General features: G+C 44.0%; 1 protein-coding gene across 1 annotated transcript; it reads left to right on the top strand.

The window, feature by feature from the left end:
- Window positions 1–10,470: 10,470 nt before the first annotated feature.
- LOC116288491 (uncharacterized) lies at window positions 10,471–14,540 on the top strand. Its single transcript, XM_089040851.1, has 4 exons — window positions 10,471–10,894; window positions 11,425–11,522; window positions 12,454–12,783; window positions 13,026–14,540. The coding sequence occupies exons 1-4, from the start codon at window positions 10,714–10,716 to the stop codon at window positions 13,206–13,208; spliced, it is 792 nt and encodes a 263-aa protein (XP_088896977.1). The 5' UTR covers window positions 10,471–10,713; the 3' UTR covers window positions 13,209–14,540.
- The last annotated feature ends 768 nt before the right edge of the window (window positions 14,541–15,308 follow it).

Below are 15,308 nucleotides of genomic sequence, written 5' to 3'. Positions count from 1 at the left end.
GCCCGTAGCGCCGGTATGGAATATAGTGCCGGAAAGGCATTCCTTTACGACCACGTAGTAATGTACAAGACGTTTAGCTTCTTGGATAAGACGGATGAGGTTATCAACCAAAGCATTAACCTCCCCCGAAGAAGTCTTACGGGGTTGATGCTGGTGTTTGCCAAACCCTACGAGGCCGGTAAGCGCGACTCCGAGGCCTTTCACAACCCCAACATTACTAACGTAGGGGTCAACATAAACGGAGTCCCAAACAAGGTCTACTCGCAGGGAATAAAGCCCGCAGACGTGTACAGGGAGGCAATGCGCAAGTTTGGCGACCAAATTAGCCCCGAGGAATTCTTTAAGGATAAGTATGCGCTGTGGATTGACATGCGCACCATTAACGACGAAGACCTACATGGTCAGGGTTTGCGTCTAGTAAATACGCAGGATGGTATAACATTGGAGATCAAACGCACCAAGAATGCCTCCGCGGGCGACGGTGATAAGATAAACTGCTACGTCTTCGTCGTGTCTGACGCGCAACTGAGCGTAGAAATGAATCAGCTAAAGAGCGTCGCGTACTAGGATGGCTGAGGAACGAAGTCATCAATAAAATATCCCTTACGTATAATATGCTTCGCGTATTTGAAAACAACGACACCAAACTGCAATGCATAGTGCAAGGCGACAAACTGTACTTCAAAGCAAAGGAGGTGGCCTTGGCGTTGGGTTATGAGCGCCCTAGAGATGCAATTAGAGCACACGTATCTGAGAAATACCAGAAAAAATGGGTTGATCTACAAGGGGCTGCGAATCACCGCTCCTTTACTACGCAACCAAATGCCGTGTTTATATCCGAACCTGGTTTGTACGAACTGATATTTAGCTCCAAACTACCCAAAGCTGTGGAGTTTCGTGATTGGGTCTTTGAGGAAGTCCTACCCGCGCTAAGGAAAACGGGTAAATATGCAATAGAAAGGCGGTTTGGCGGCCCAAACAAGTTAGTATTCAAGATCGAAAATGAAGCCGACCTACACGCGAAGGTCGTCGACTACACACGTAGGTTTTACCCCGATTTCATCATAGCGCCGGGTCTTGGCGAACTTCAAGATTCAGACAGCAAGCGAATAACCTGCTGGTGAAAAGGCTACCAAGCCGGTCAACCCGACCTTTTAATCCTAAATGCGCATAAGAAATACCGCGGGTTGTGTATTGAGTTGAAAACCCCAAAAGGAAACGGCGTCTTATCCGCGAAGCAATCTAAGAAAATCTCACAGCTTGACGTAAATGGTTACCTAACGATGGTTAGCAACGATTACGACATTATCTGCCGTGCCCTGATGGATTACGCGGATGGCATTCGTATTCCCTGTAAGGGCTGTGTAAAGCGGTTTAAGTCCTACGCCACTTTGAAAACGCACCTAAAGATATTCCATAGGTATAATGAAGCTCAGCTTGACTCACTGGCGTGATCTTGTCCACGGTAAAGTATACGAAATAAAAAATTACGTCGTCTTCGAAGACATTGACCGTTTACGGTTAGTCCTCAAAGACTTAGAAGGCAAGGAATATTCCCTTTGGGCGCCGGATTGCGTGCGGTACGTAATTCAGGGCGAGGAATTCACCCACTTACGCAGCTATGGTAAGGTAAATGGCCGATGGAAGTTTGACATTGAAAGAAGAGTCACTCCATCTCCTCTTTGTAGTTAAGCGCCCGCTGCGCTTTAGGATCCGCGGAGCACCAATGCCCCACAAAGGATCCTTCGGAGAATACCCTGTCGCAATGAAGGCAGGTGTATTTTTTACGCGGTTTGGGTATCGGTGGCTTACGAGGGGTAATGTAGTCGGCAGGTAGTTCGCAAGTAATACAGTCCATATATTGAAAGGGTAATTAGAATGCCTCCCAGAATGCCGTGAAGTAGGCTACCATATACTTAGGGGACTCTGCAAGGCCCCTTTAAAGGGGTCTTTATTTTTATTTATTATTATTCATTATCCTTAATAATAATAAATAAAAATAAGGATGGGATTTGAGACTCTTTGCGCAAACCCTACCTTACTATTAAAGGCCCCAAGAAATGCTATTTCAAAAGTGTCTCAGAATGTTAACAATAAGGTTAAATCTTTGTTAAGTATGTGTGGAAACTATTTCAAAGAGTGTCTCAGAATGTTAACAATAAGGTTAAATCTTTGTTAAGGCAGTTGAAGATATGTTCCTCTTCTCTAACACAACCACAACGATCGCACTCCTGCCTCCAATACTCCCTTTTAGTCCACGGAACGCCTTGGGCGCGTTCAAAGGAGGGGAAAGTGCGGACTATTTTCTTATGGTAATCTATGCGATTCCTTAAGTAATCCTCTTTATGCGGGCAGCGACTCATCAAATCCGCACATTGGTAGCAATCCACGCCTTCCAAGTCATACGCCCCAAAGAGAAATCGATAATTCACTTCATGCGTTCTCCGGTGCGTCTGTAAACGTTGACGACTACTAAGTATCTTATTACAGAAACTACACTGTCTGGTTCGATTACAGACGCCCCTTTTCAGATGCTGCTGCATTTCGAAGGGGTTGTGGAATTCCTTATTACAGTCCTTACAAAGCCCACAAATGCGTTTATCCTGATGTTGTTGCATCTTTTGAACGGTGCTGAATTCCTTACCGCAATCCTTACAAGCGCGGCTAAGGGGTTTCTTTGTACAAACGCCGCGACGAACGTGGTATTGAAGTCTTTGTTTGGTGCTGAACACCTTCTTACACAACGAGCAGTCCATATATACTTAACAATATCTTAGCCTCCATTTAACATCCTTAACAAAGATTTAACCTAAACGTCAACATTCTGAGACACTTTTTAAATAGTTTCCAGGCATCCTTAACAAAGATTTAACCTTATCGTAAACATTCTAAGACACTTTTTAAATAGTTTCCAGGCATCCTTAACAAAGATTTAACCTTATCGTAAACATTCTAAGACACTTTTTAAATAGTTTCCAGGCATCCTTAACAAAGATTTAACCTAAACGTCAACATTCTGAGACACTCTTTGAAATAGTTTCCAGGCATCCTTAACAAAGATTTAACCTAAACGTCAACATTCTGAGACACTCTTTGAAATAGTTTCCAGGCATCCTTAACAAAGATTTAACCTAAACGTCAACATTCTACAGGGGATATCGCATGAAGTCCTTAACGGACTCCTTAGCCCACGTCGCCATCGTCACCAGCGCGCCAAACCGTTCTGCACGCTTCAGACCGCACATTTCATCGTACAATTCCTGCACGCGCTCTTTTAACCGGTCTATCTCCTCCCTTTGCATCTCTATGGTGTCTCTTTTATCTTTTGCGTCGCCGGCAATTCTTCTTACTGCTTCCACTGGCTCCATCGTATATATAATGGATCCGAACCATATTCCTTGTAACGCTCTGATCGTAGGACCCACCGGCTGCGGTAAAACGCAGTTCGTGGTAGAGCAGCTATTAGGACCCTTTAGATACCGCTTCGACTACATAGTGCTGCTTTGCCCCACCTACGTGAATAACCGCACCTGGACGGGCATAGGAGTGAAAGATGACGACTTCTTTGTAGATATCTTAGATCCTAACGAGTTATCCAGCCATCTTAAGTTCTGGCACAAGCAATTCCCTAAAGATACACAGACTTTACTCATACTGGATGACATTGCCTGCGGGGATGACGTAAAAAAGCGCACCTCCGAATTAGTGAAGCTCGCCTTCAGCGGTAGACACGACAATATCAGCGTTTGGTTGCTTTCCCAACAGCTTACCAGCGTCTCTAAGCCTTTTAGGGAAAACATAGGTTCACTTGTCGTATTTTATACTCCGAGCAAGTCAGACCTGGAAACCATCTTAAGCGACTACGGCGGTGAGATATCCAAGGAACAGTTACACGAATACATGCGGCACCTAAAAACGCACCAACATTCCAAGATGATCTTCTCTTTGAGGTTTCCCTACACGGTTGGAATCTATGATTCCTAATGTATATGGACATTGAGCAGCTCTTAGATGAAGTCCCCACACAGTTAGATGAAAGTAACCTTAAGGAACAACTCAACATCCTTGTGTCATCTGGGAAGTGCAAAGAAATGATAGGCAAGGAACTTACCCATGAGCAAGTTAATAAGCTGTCGGAAGAGGAAGTTAAAAAGTTCCATAAGAGATACGAGGCCGCCCTTGCAAGTAAGACCACGGACGCCGTAGCAGACTCAGCTATTCGACTTGCGACTAAATTGCTTGGACTTGCGCTGCCCATAGACGACGTGGAGCAACTGCGGAAGGACATAAGCGAGGACTATGTCATCGCCCAAGAACTTAAGATAACCTGCGGGTGGTTGTCTTTGAAGTGCGGTAAGTTAATGGCAGTCGCCTCTGCGGCTTTGCACGTGGCTCAGCACGTTGACTTGAAGGAACTTGCGGGCACCTTTGGTGCCTCTTGGAAGGACTTCAAGAAGGACAGAGAAGTCGAAAAGGTCTTCCAGGCAGCACTTGCTGAGGTACCTGATCAAGTCGCCTCAAGTACTTAGTTAAGTCATCCCTAAGTACTTGGTCAGGTCGCGCCCAGGTTATTTCCAAGTCGTCCTTAAGTACTTAGTCAAGTACTTATCAAGTCCTTCAAGTCCTTAGATATAAATGGAAGCAGAGCAGCCCCAAGAGGAGCAACGAATCACCAAGGCTAAATCCCCAGGCAGAGTTGCCGCGGGAAAGAAGCTCGCGGAGATGAATAGGAAGAACAAAGCCAAAAAAGAAGAAAAGGTGGAGGAAAGAGAAGAGGAATCCTTCACTAATCCTGGGTACGTCATCGGCGCGTTAGGAGTTGCTATAGCAGCAGGTAGCCTCTACTTACAATGGCGGGCAGCAAAGCCAGGGGCGAAATTGGAGCCAGCGCATTACACGCCTACGGAGCCGCCCGTGAGAAGGAGCAAAATCCCTGAAATGGAGTAGATTTATCACCACGTACCGTGGCGACCTAGATTTTCCTTCTCGCTTTGTAATATAATGTCGACCGCGTTATTGAAAACTGTTGAAGAAGCAGCTATTATTACTTCCATCGTTGCGGGTATTGGTTGGGTAGGTAAGAAAGTGCTCAAAGAAGACTTTACTGAAGACCCAAGCAAGAGCTTCGCTAATTTTGCCAAGATGACCGCTGCCGTAGGCGGGGCTATCATGGTAAAGGATTACCTACGGAAGGAAAAGTACCTACCGACAACATAACTCGTGAAAATCCCTGTGATTTTCTAATATATAATGGCTAGCGTGGTCGCAGGTGGAGTCATTGCAGCTTTAGCATTCACTGGAGCTAATTATGGCGGTCAATATTTGGATAGATTAGTTAGAGGTGATCGCAGCGGAGATTTGGCCGCCGAAAGGAAAAGGCATGATTTAGCGCTGGAGAAATATCAGCGAGACGTGGCAGCTTGGAATGAAAAAAGACAAGCTTACAGGGATTGGTTGGATAAGAATTACCAAGACAAAATGCAGGCGGATAAGAACTTCGAAAACACAGACTACGCCTTTAAGCTTTATGCGCAAGCACACCCCGCGGCATTAACGGGGTTAAAAAGGCCTCAGTTTAAGAATTACTATCAGCCTTCTAAGAAACAAAAAGACAATGAGCTGGTCTTTGTAGGAATCGCAGGGCTGGCGGGAGGCGTGGCCTTGGCGTATCTAATATAATGATCGTCTTTTTGGAAAGCGACAAGAATAACTTTACTACTTATCTGAATCCTCCCATCCGAGCGGAAAGGGTCCGGCTGGTTAGTTGCTCTTTGTACAATTCTTGGTATAATTTAGTCAATGGCTTTGTCGTTGTGGGTGCCAACAAACCAAAGTTGCCAGATTCCCATTACACCCCCATAACACTGGCTAAGGAGCTAGCAAAGCATGGATATACTCTTACCACAGGATTACCCCATGAAATGAAATTCAAGAAAAATAGTGGGAGTGCCAATCTAAAGGACAGTTCATTGGTAGAACTCCTGGGCCTTACTAGTACCACGATAAATAGCGGCAGTACATATGACGTAAAATGGAAAGTCGCATCCTCTTACGAAGTCTATTGCGACTTGGTCCATAGTTACAACAATGGAGAAAAGTCTTCTCTTATGTCCAAGTTTCTGCCCAAAGGTAATCCATTTGACCCAGTAGAATACACTCCCATTTCTTTGAGCTATGATTTGTCTAATTTGGTAGAAAGCATAAACATCACCATTAAAGTGGACGGAAAGACGGTGGATTTTAACGGACGTAAGATCAATCTTGTTTTGGAATTCATATAATGGGCCGCGTAGAGGACAAACTCAAGAGGATTTACTATGGGCCTGAAGGCTATTGGAAAGGAGCGTCAGCTATCAAGAAACTCGCGACCGCGGCCAGGGTATCAGAAGAAACGGCTAAGAATTGGTTAAAAAAACAAACCCTCTGGCAGGTTTATCTTCCCGTGCCTAAGTACATTCCCAGGCCCAGCTTTACCGTAAATACCCCCAATGAAGTTCATCAGGCGGATTTGCTTTTCTTACCGCACGACAAGGTGAGAAAAAAGACCTATAGATACGCTTTGACCGTAGTTGATATCGCAAGCAGATACAAGGACGCCGAACCCATAACCAGCAAGGATTCTGGGGAAGTCGCAGAAGCCCTAGGTAGGATTTATAAGCGCGTCTTGAAATGGCCTAAGCTGCTGCAAGTGGATGCGGGGACAGAGTTCATGGGGGTGGTTACTAAGACCCTGAAAGACCACAGCACTAAAATTAGGAGAGCCGAAGCTGAGTACCACAGGGGTCAGAGCATCGTCGAAAGATTTAATAAAACCTTGGCCGAGCGTCTCTTTGGGTACCAGTATTGGAAAGAGCTGGAAGATCCCTCCAAACGCAACAGGGAATGGACTCAGAGGCTCCCCCAGGTCATCGCGGCTTTGAACAACGAGGCGGCCAGGGCTACGGGAATGAAACCCAAGGATGCCATAAAAAAGAAACACGTGGAACACAAGTCCTACGTCAGAAGTTCGAGGGCGGTCGGACTGAAGGAAAAAAAGCTACCCCGCAACATAGTGGTCAGATACCTCTATCAGCCGGGGGAACTCGAAGGTGGCAGTAAGAGAGCCACGGATCCTAACTGGTCTTTGGAAACGTATGAGATTTCGAAGTCCGTCACCAAGGAAGGGCAACCCGTGTTGTATTACCTAGATGGCCCAAGTCGTGGATTTGTCAAGGAAGAGCTGCTCATAGTTCCCAAAGACTCAGAGTAGTGCTGCTCCACGCGCCCGATTACACTCTAGGCATGTCAACCTTACGTTGCCTCTACAATGGCCGCGCTTATTATTTATACGATCCACGGAGAACTGCTGATCGTCATTCGGGTCAAACCTCCATAGTAGCGGTATGTTACACTTGGCACACCTTGCCCCTTTCTTATAAACGTCGTCTACACATAGGTCGAACGTCATATTCTTTTCTTCGTCGTGCCGCTTGTAGCGAAGGAGTTTCTTAGCAATGTTTTCTTTGGCTACGTCTTCGGGGGTGCGATCGTAACGCAGTCGTGGACCCCAAGCTCTTTTCAACTGCTTAGCGTACTCCACGCGGCTAACGGCGGTGTAGATAAGGTTGCTCCAACACAGCCGCTGGTCTATGATCCATAAGGTTTCCTTTATGGTAAGCCCCTGCGCGCTGTGGACCGTCATGCAGTAACCTAAGCGCCAGTCTGGATGGGAGGTTATTTTTTCCACCTTTTCTATGGGTACCCAGGCTTTGTCGTGCGTTACTGCGTTCTGCAGTTGGATGTTGGTACCGGGTACTAAGACATCTCTTCTTTGCATGCGGGTGTCACGCGGCTTATAACAAACGGGCACCAAATGACTAGGGAACCGCTCTCGGTGTATATTGAGTAAGTCTTTCTGTATGCGAGACTGTGCCGCGCGCTTACTACTTAGCACCAGATCCTTAGGGTGCCAGGCGTATAGAAAGTCCTCGTATTTCTTCGCTCGTACGCGTTTGCGCAGTGTTTTGCATTGCTCGGCGTCACTGAGGCCCCTCAATTCCGCTTTCAGGTTTCTTATTTGATCCTTACTGCGGTAGTCGGTGTTAATTTCCTCCGCATGGTCTGCCATTTCTTTTAACCATTCGTGGGGCATCTCTCCGGCTATTGGAGGAGGCTGGCAGGGATCTCCGGCGAATATTACTTGACACTTTCCACGGAGGAATTCTACGAATTCTTTGAGGATTTCTAAAGGAACGGTGCAAATCTCATCCCAAAGTATCACCGGAGGTATGTCATGGATGGCCTCTGGTACCCATTTTTGTCCATTCCAACGGAAGAAGCTGTGGTAGGTCTGCGCGTCGTGGCCCATTTCGCAGAGTTCTCTTTCCAAACGATGCGTTGGCGTTAGCACCTTTATCTTAGGAAAGAGTTCTAACACACGCGTCGTCTTACCGCTGCCTCCCGTACCGTAAAGGTAAGAAAAGCGTTGGTAGGAAATGGGGTCGGCAACTGAAGGCAGTGGCTCTTCCGTCGGCGTTACGGTGCCCTGGGTGTGTTCTCCGTGATATTCTACACGTGCCCTCCAAGACCTTATCTCCTCATCTTTGACGCGCCATTGGCCACTTTCTGCAAGTTCATCGGCAGTGTAGAATTCCTTCATCTTTTCCAATACGCTCGGCTTAACGTACAAAGAATCCGTAGCTACGCGGGGGATATCTTCTTTGTCAAACCGCAGGAGCATCGCGAGGAGGTTAATATGCGCGTAGGCTAACATGCTGGCACGCAGATGGTAATACTGCGGTCGATGGTCCTGGTAATAACACAGCGCATTCCATTCATGTAGTTTATCGTCGACAATGTAGTCCCATTTCTCTACGGACACCATCGTTCCTTTGTCATGCGCACGTTTTATGAGGAAGCTTAACTCGCCGGCGTCCGTTATTAGGCGCCGCTGCGTATGTTTTTCGCCTTCTTTTGCGCCCTGCGTGAATTTACCTATGACCACCCGCGCTGTGGGGTTGTGCTCTGGGAGCCATTGCGTAAAGGCGCTGTGACAAAGTATGGCTTCATGCGCTGTGTATTTTAAAAGTTTGCGCTCTTCAAAGAACTTCAATAGGGATATGGGTATCCATTCTTTCTCCTGCAGGTGCTTTCCGTACCACGCATAGATTATGGGGTGCAGACCCGCTGCTAATTTCCAGGTGGTCAACCGTACAAACCCCGTTGCTGGGGCGTCGTAGTGACCATCCAACGCAACACGAAAGAATTGCGAGTCTGGATGCCCGTATCTATCATAATATTCCTTACAGTCTCCCAGGCCCTTAAAGCTTGCGGGGTAACAATGTTTCATATCCAGCGACACGTATTCGTCTTCATCGTACTCCATGTTCCACAGACCACCGTGACCATGTTCTACACAAGCTTTAGCTATATCTTTGAACTCCTCCGGTGTGGATTTCCACCCGTTTCTTTTCTTTGCGGCTAAGAAGTCCAAACTGCGACTGCTAAGCACTTCGTCGGAGAAGTCTTCTCCTAAAGTCTCACAGGCGCTTTGAATGCGCAGCTGTTCCACTTCAGGACGATACAAAGTGCCGTCTTGGGTCATAAATTGACTTCCTTCCGCGTCCATTAACCAAATGGAATTCTCGTGCATTAGTTCTGCAAGCGGCGACTCCTTGTAAACGCGCGTCTCCTTCTTTTTGGGGAACCTCAACTCCCTCCACGCATGTGCGTTATGCTGGTAAATTACGATAGGCGCACCCCGGCCCCCATACTTGTGCGTCCCGGAGTAAATGAAGCCGTCGGTGATGTCTTTCACGTGTATGCGCCTTTCTAAAGCAACCTCTAACTTCTTGATGTTTTCAATGGTGGCTCCTGCCCTACGAGTAGCATGCTCCCATTTCCTGATGGCTTCTCTTCTCTTCAACGTAAGCTTACCTCCCCTAGAGGAATCCTCGAAGAACTCTCTAACTAACTTACCCACGCAGTTACCCGGATGCCGCATTGGTTTGAGCTTCTTAACGTCTGGGTTCTTAATTTCATACGCACCGTAAATAACCACGGTGACCGGGTAAGCAACTTCGTAGAACAACATGTCGATGCCCACCAGCGCCCCAGGACGCGTGTCCTTGTTTAAAACGAACAGGTCCTTCCTGCCAGACGCCCGTATTGGATTCCTGCCCTTTTCTATTATCCACTCGCCGTCTAAATACTTTATAAACGTCAACTCCAGGCGGTAATTACCTTCGGGCATTAAGTCAATTATCCTTTCTGCTCTTTCCTCGCTCATCGTCTCATCTATATCTCCCTCCATAAACGTTGTGAAGGCAAAGTCGGCGTCTAAGCGGTCCAGCACCTGAGTTCGCAGTCGGCGCACAGTCTTGTTACTAATGCTTTTGATGGTGTCCATCTATATCTAAGGAATATTTTATCCTCCGTTTGCGACACAAATATTTTAACCTTCGCAAACATAGCAGCAGTAAGGAAATCTTCGCGCAACATATAACAGAACACGGGTAATTCCCGCGGGGGACGCTAGTGCGTAAACACGGATAATTCCCGGGCGATTCCGAATGGTGATCGCGAGTCCCCCTTACTGCTGCTCCAGTGGAAGAGGTGCCGCCTTATCTTGAGCTACAAGGCGATGTGGATCACAGACTATCACAAACTTGGCGCGGAGAACCGTCACAGAACTCCGAAAATATATATCAACCACTTAACACTTTAAAAGATCCTATGTATACACCTCCTGCTACCAACACGAAATCTAAAGAATCATCGGCCGGATGCAGCAAACCTAACAGAGCATACTACTTGATGTTAGTCATTCTAGTGATTTCTCTACTCGCTCTATTTCTTGTGATTTTGGATATTGCTGGAGTGGTTGGTCGTAAAAACTGCTCCTGTCCGGCCAAAGGTGAGTGTACTTGAATTTTTGCTTTGACAAAAGCTTTATTACAATATCCGTGAATGGATTCATTCTCGGTAATGGAAATACCGTGTACCAGGAGTGATAACTGCTTTGACAAAAGCTTTATGACATAATTCTTAAAAATTTGAGCCGCAAATATGGGATTATATTGGCGGCTGGTTGGGAGGAAATATATTCCCTATTGGCCGTGGTCGGGGTAAGGAGAATCGCGATACATAAAGGATATTACAAGGTGGCGTGAAGATATGAAGTCTTTCTTTGAGGAGTGAAATATTTTATATTCAAATTTTTTTTTCGTGGCATACATGTTGGGGGGTCGTGGATGTTCGAATGGGGGGTCATGGTAATTAGATATTATAAGTATATATTAGTTGAGTTACTTTTAGACATAAAAAGTTAGAATATTTAAATAAACAAAATTTAGTAAGATCAGATACTTCAAAACCTTATCATTTTATGTTACTTGCATCAAACGGCCAGTCATAGTGTCATTATTTGTATTTTTTTACGCTTAGTTACGTCTGCTTATGTTGGCACACAAAAGTCTGTTAACCTTTTGTACGATGAAATGGCTGAGTTAAGAAAAAACCTTTCCATCCTGTCCACACAAATGGTAAGTTTTTTCTTGATTCTTTTTATTACTCATGAAGTTATCGAATAATCCGTAATGGTTGAGTTATACCACCTACAACTAAAAGAATCTTGTCTTAGGGATAGCTGAAAACTGTGTTTACATTTTCTTATTTTCTTTCACAAAAACCTTTGAAATACAGTGAGAAATGTTATCCGTGATGAAACAATTAGATCTTTGGACAAAAAATCCTGTAATTAAAAAAAGAAGCATGACAACATTACGAAATAAACTAAACACAGCAGGACAGTAAATAGAGCTCCTGAAGACAAATGTGAGCATAACGACTACTAGTCTCCAGCAGCAATACACAGCAGTAAACACTGAAGCCATCATGAATGCGACTGATATATAATACTATTATAAACCAAGTGTCAAAGTTCAATTTTCCTCAATTTCTATTGGTCGAGAGTGTGTCACGTGAACGTGAAGAAATTCGACTGTTTCCTGGCGACCATTCTGGGAGGAGAATATTATGTTATGGACCGGGAATAACAAAACCGGAAGTCACGTGATTGAAAAATATATAAAAACCGGAAACCAGAAAGCAACACATTTGAGCGCGCGTTTGCAAAATTCATTCACACGTTTTCTTTCACGAAACACCAGATTAAAAATGGGATCTTCGCGATTTTGTTGTTCTCTTTGACACTTGGTATGATAATAAAGCACTTATTCGGCTCGCCTCGTAAAACATCAGCGGTCGAGGGACCACAAAACATACTGTTTCCCTCGGTCCCAGTAAATAAGTGTTAATTACTAAAGAATCCGCTAAAAAAGACCCGCTTGATGGACGTGTCCCTGTGTACCGAATCATGCTTTATTGCAAAGCACCCGAAGTTCAACCTCTATCACTTTCACAGTTGTGTTTTGAAATTCAAATGAAACGTGTTTTTTTTGCTTACATAAACAGATCAATGCAGTGTCTAAGATGCCAGGACCTCCAGGACCACAGGGTCCCCCTGGAATCAACGGTACTCAAGGAATCCAGGGTCCACCGGGGATAGATGGAACTCCAGGATCACCAGGTGTACCGGGGGCTAATGGTTCAACAGGCCCGCAGGGGGCTCCTGGTGCAACAGGAGAACCAGGTCCACGGGGCTTCAATGGTTCAATAGGACCCGTTGGTCCAAAGGGAGACCAAGGAGCAGGAAATCTTACACAATGTGTGGTGAAGACAAAACAAGAAGTAGCGAATAGCGGGCCTTCTGCAGAACGGACAGTCACTGTAACAGAGGGAATTGTAAGCAATTTATCTGTTAGTTTAGTTTATTGCGGTTAGACACATTAATATTAAAAAAATAATCAGAATTATCAATATTAGATAAACATAGCACTTGGTTCAGTAACAGGGCTCTCGTCCCAATTGAAATTTTCCTCTTGCAGAGAGTTTACTCACTCTGACTTTGTCAATATAAATCGTTAATAATAACATAGAATAATATAAATTGTTGAATTTAATATTTGTTAATTTAATCTCAACAGGGGAAAAAGATTCTGAGCGCCTCATGTTCATCCAATAAAGCAGATACAGTAGAACAAGGAATAGGAGCCAATAATGCTGGACAGAAAACTTTCGTATGTACATGCTATGGACAAGGAAGCTTCACTAACTTCCCGTCAGGCGTCATGATATGTTACATAACCTACACAGAATGTTCCGTCTGATTACAGACTCTTCCACAATCACTAGAGCACAGAGAAAATGCAATAACCAAGCCAAGTCGTGGAAGAGCCAAGAAAAGATCAGTAAGACACGATAAAAAAAATGAATTACACTGCCTGATAATATGGGACAACCCCCAGAAATGTCTAAGTAGCACATTGATCCACAAACACACGTACTGAGATACACTGTCTGATAATATGGGACAACACCCAGAAATGTCTCAGTAGCACATTGATCCACAAACACACGTACTAAGATACACTGTCTGATAATATGGGACAACACCCAGAAATGTCTAAGTAGCACATTGATCCACAAACACACGTACTGAGATACACTGTCTGATAATATGGGACAACACCCAGAAATGTCTAAGTAGCACATTGATCCACAAACACACGTACTGAGATACACTGCCTGATAATATGGGACAGCACCCAGAAATGTCTAAGTAGCACATTGATCCACAAACACACGTACTGAGATACACTGTCTGATAATATGAGACAACACCCAGAATGTCTCATTAGCACATTGATCCACAAACACACGTACTAAGATACACTGCCTAATAATATGGGACAGCACCCAGAAATGTCTCAGGTAGCACATTGATCCACAAACACACGTACTGAGATACATTGTCTGATAATATGGGACAACACCCAGAAATGTCTATGTAGCACATTGATCCACAAACACATGTACTAAGATACGCTGTCTGATAATATGGGACAACACCCAGAAATGTCTAAGTAGTACATTGATCCACAAACACACGTACTAAGATACACTGTCTGATAATATGGGACAACACCCAGAAATGTCTCAATAGTACATTGATCCACAAACACACGTACTGAGATACGCTGTCTGATAATATGGGACAACACCCAGAAATGTCTAAGTAGCACATTGATCCACAAACACACGTACTGAGATACGCTGTCTGATAATATGGGACAACACCCAGAAATGTCTAAGTAGCACATTGATCCACAAACACACATACTGAGATACGCTGTCTGATAATATGGGACAACACCCAGAAATGTCTAAGTAGCACATTGATCCACAAACACACGTACTGAGATACATTGTCTGATAATATGGGACAACACCCAAAAATGTCTAAGTAGCACATTGATCCACAAACACACGTACTGAGATACCCTGTCTAATAATATTAGTTAAAGTTAACAGACAACAAATAAAGTATTGATGAACAAATGACTAACATGTTTCTTGTGTATCCTCCCCCCTCCTTTCCCAAAATAATTCGTGCTTCCTTGGCTGCCATTCGCTATCAATGTAATGATGAAATGTAATGAATGAAATGTATATTATTGTAGTTTTAGATAAGTTTAATGATCAATTTAAACTAATATTTTTAATAAATTTGATTTAAGCTTCAAACTTTTCAGTTTTATTCTAATTTTTTTTCTGATGACCAATATACTGTAAAGCGTTGTTGAAGCCTGGCGATATTGACGCTATATAAAATACTCTTTATTATTATTATTATTATTATTATTATTATTATTATTATTATCAATATTAAACCTCTCTGACGTCACTACAATATGTCATTTTTCTATGACGTCACATCGCGCTATAACTATAAATAATCTACTCTCGCCTGATCTTAGCTATTTGAACTATTCGAACCAGTTTAACCCTATTCAATTCATAATTACGAACCAAATGAACTTTGACTCAGAATTTCACTTTCACAAATTAAGGAAGTGCAGAAATATTTCAAGCTTATTTGCCAATAAGTAGGTGTTTTTCCCTGGAGCATTATTGGAATATGTCCGTGCTCGTTTCTATTGTTTTTAAATAGCGTTATTAAATATTGTAATGCGTAGGCGGATCGCATGTTGAATATTATCGTGCCAAAACAAATTATTCTAGACCTTTCTAAATGTTAAGATATCTGACTTAGTTTTGTTTTGCGAAGTTATGATATTAGTTTATACGTATTAATGACATTATGGTAGAATACATTTGTTCTCGATTAGAATCAGTGGGATTATTATTATTTTGTATATATTGTTCTTGTATAGTATGCTTGAGTTAACCAGTTTCTTGTTATGCGC

Source organism: Actinia tenebrosa, unplaced genomic scaffold (assembly GCF_029948245.1).
Source record: "Actinia tenebrosa isolate PJP-AT-01 unplaced genomic scaffold, QUT_ActTen_1.0 PGA_scaffold8__29_contigs__length_14323225, whole genome shotgun sequence".
NCBI lineage: Eukaryota > Metazoa > Cnidaria > Anthozoa > Actiniaria > Actiniidae > Actinia > Actinia tenebrosa.
This window is presented reverse-complemented; position numbering and strand designations above follow the sequence as displayed.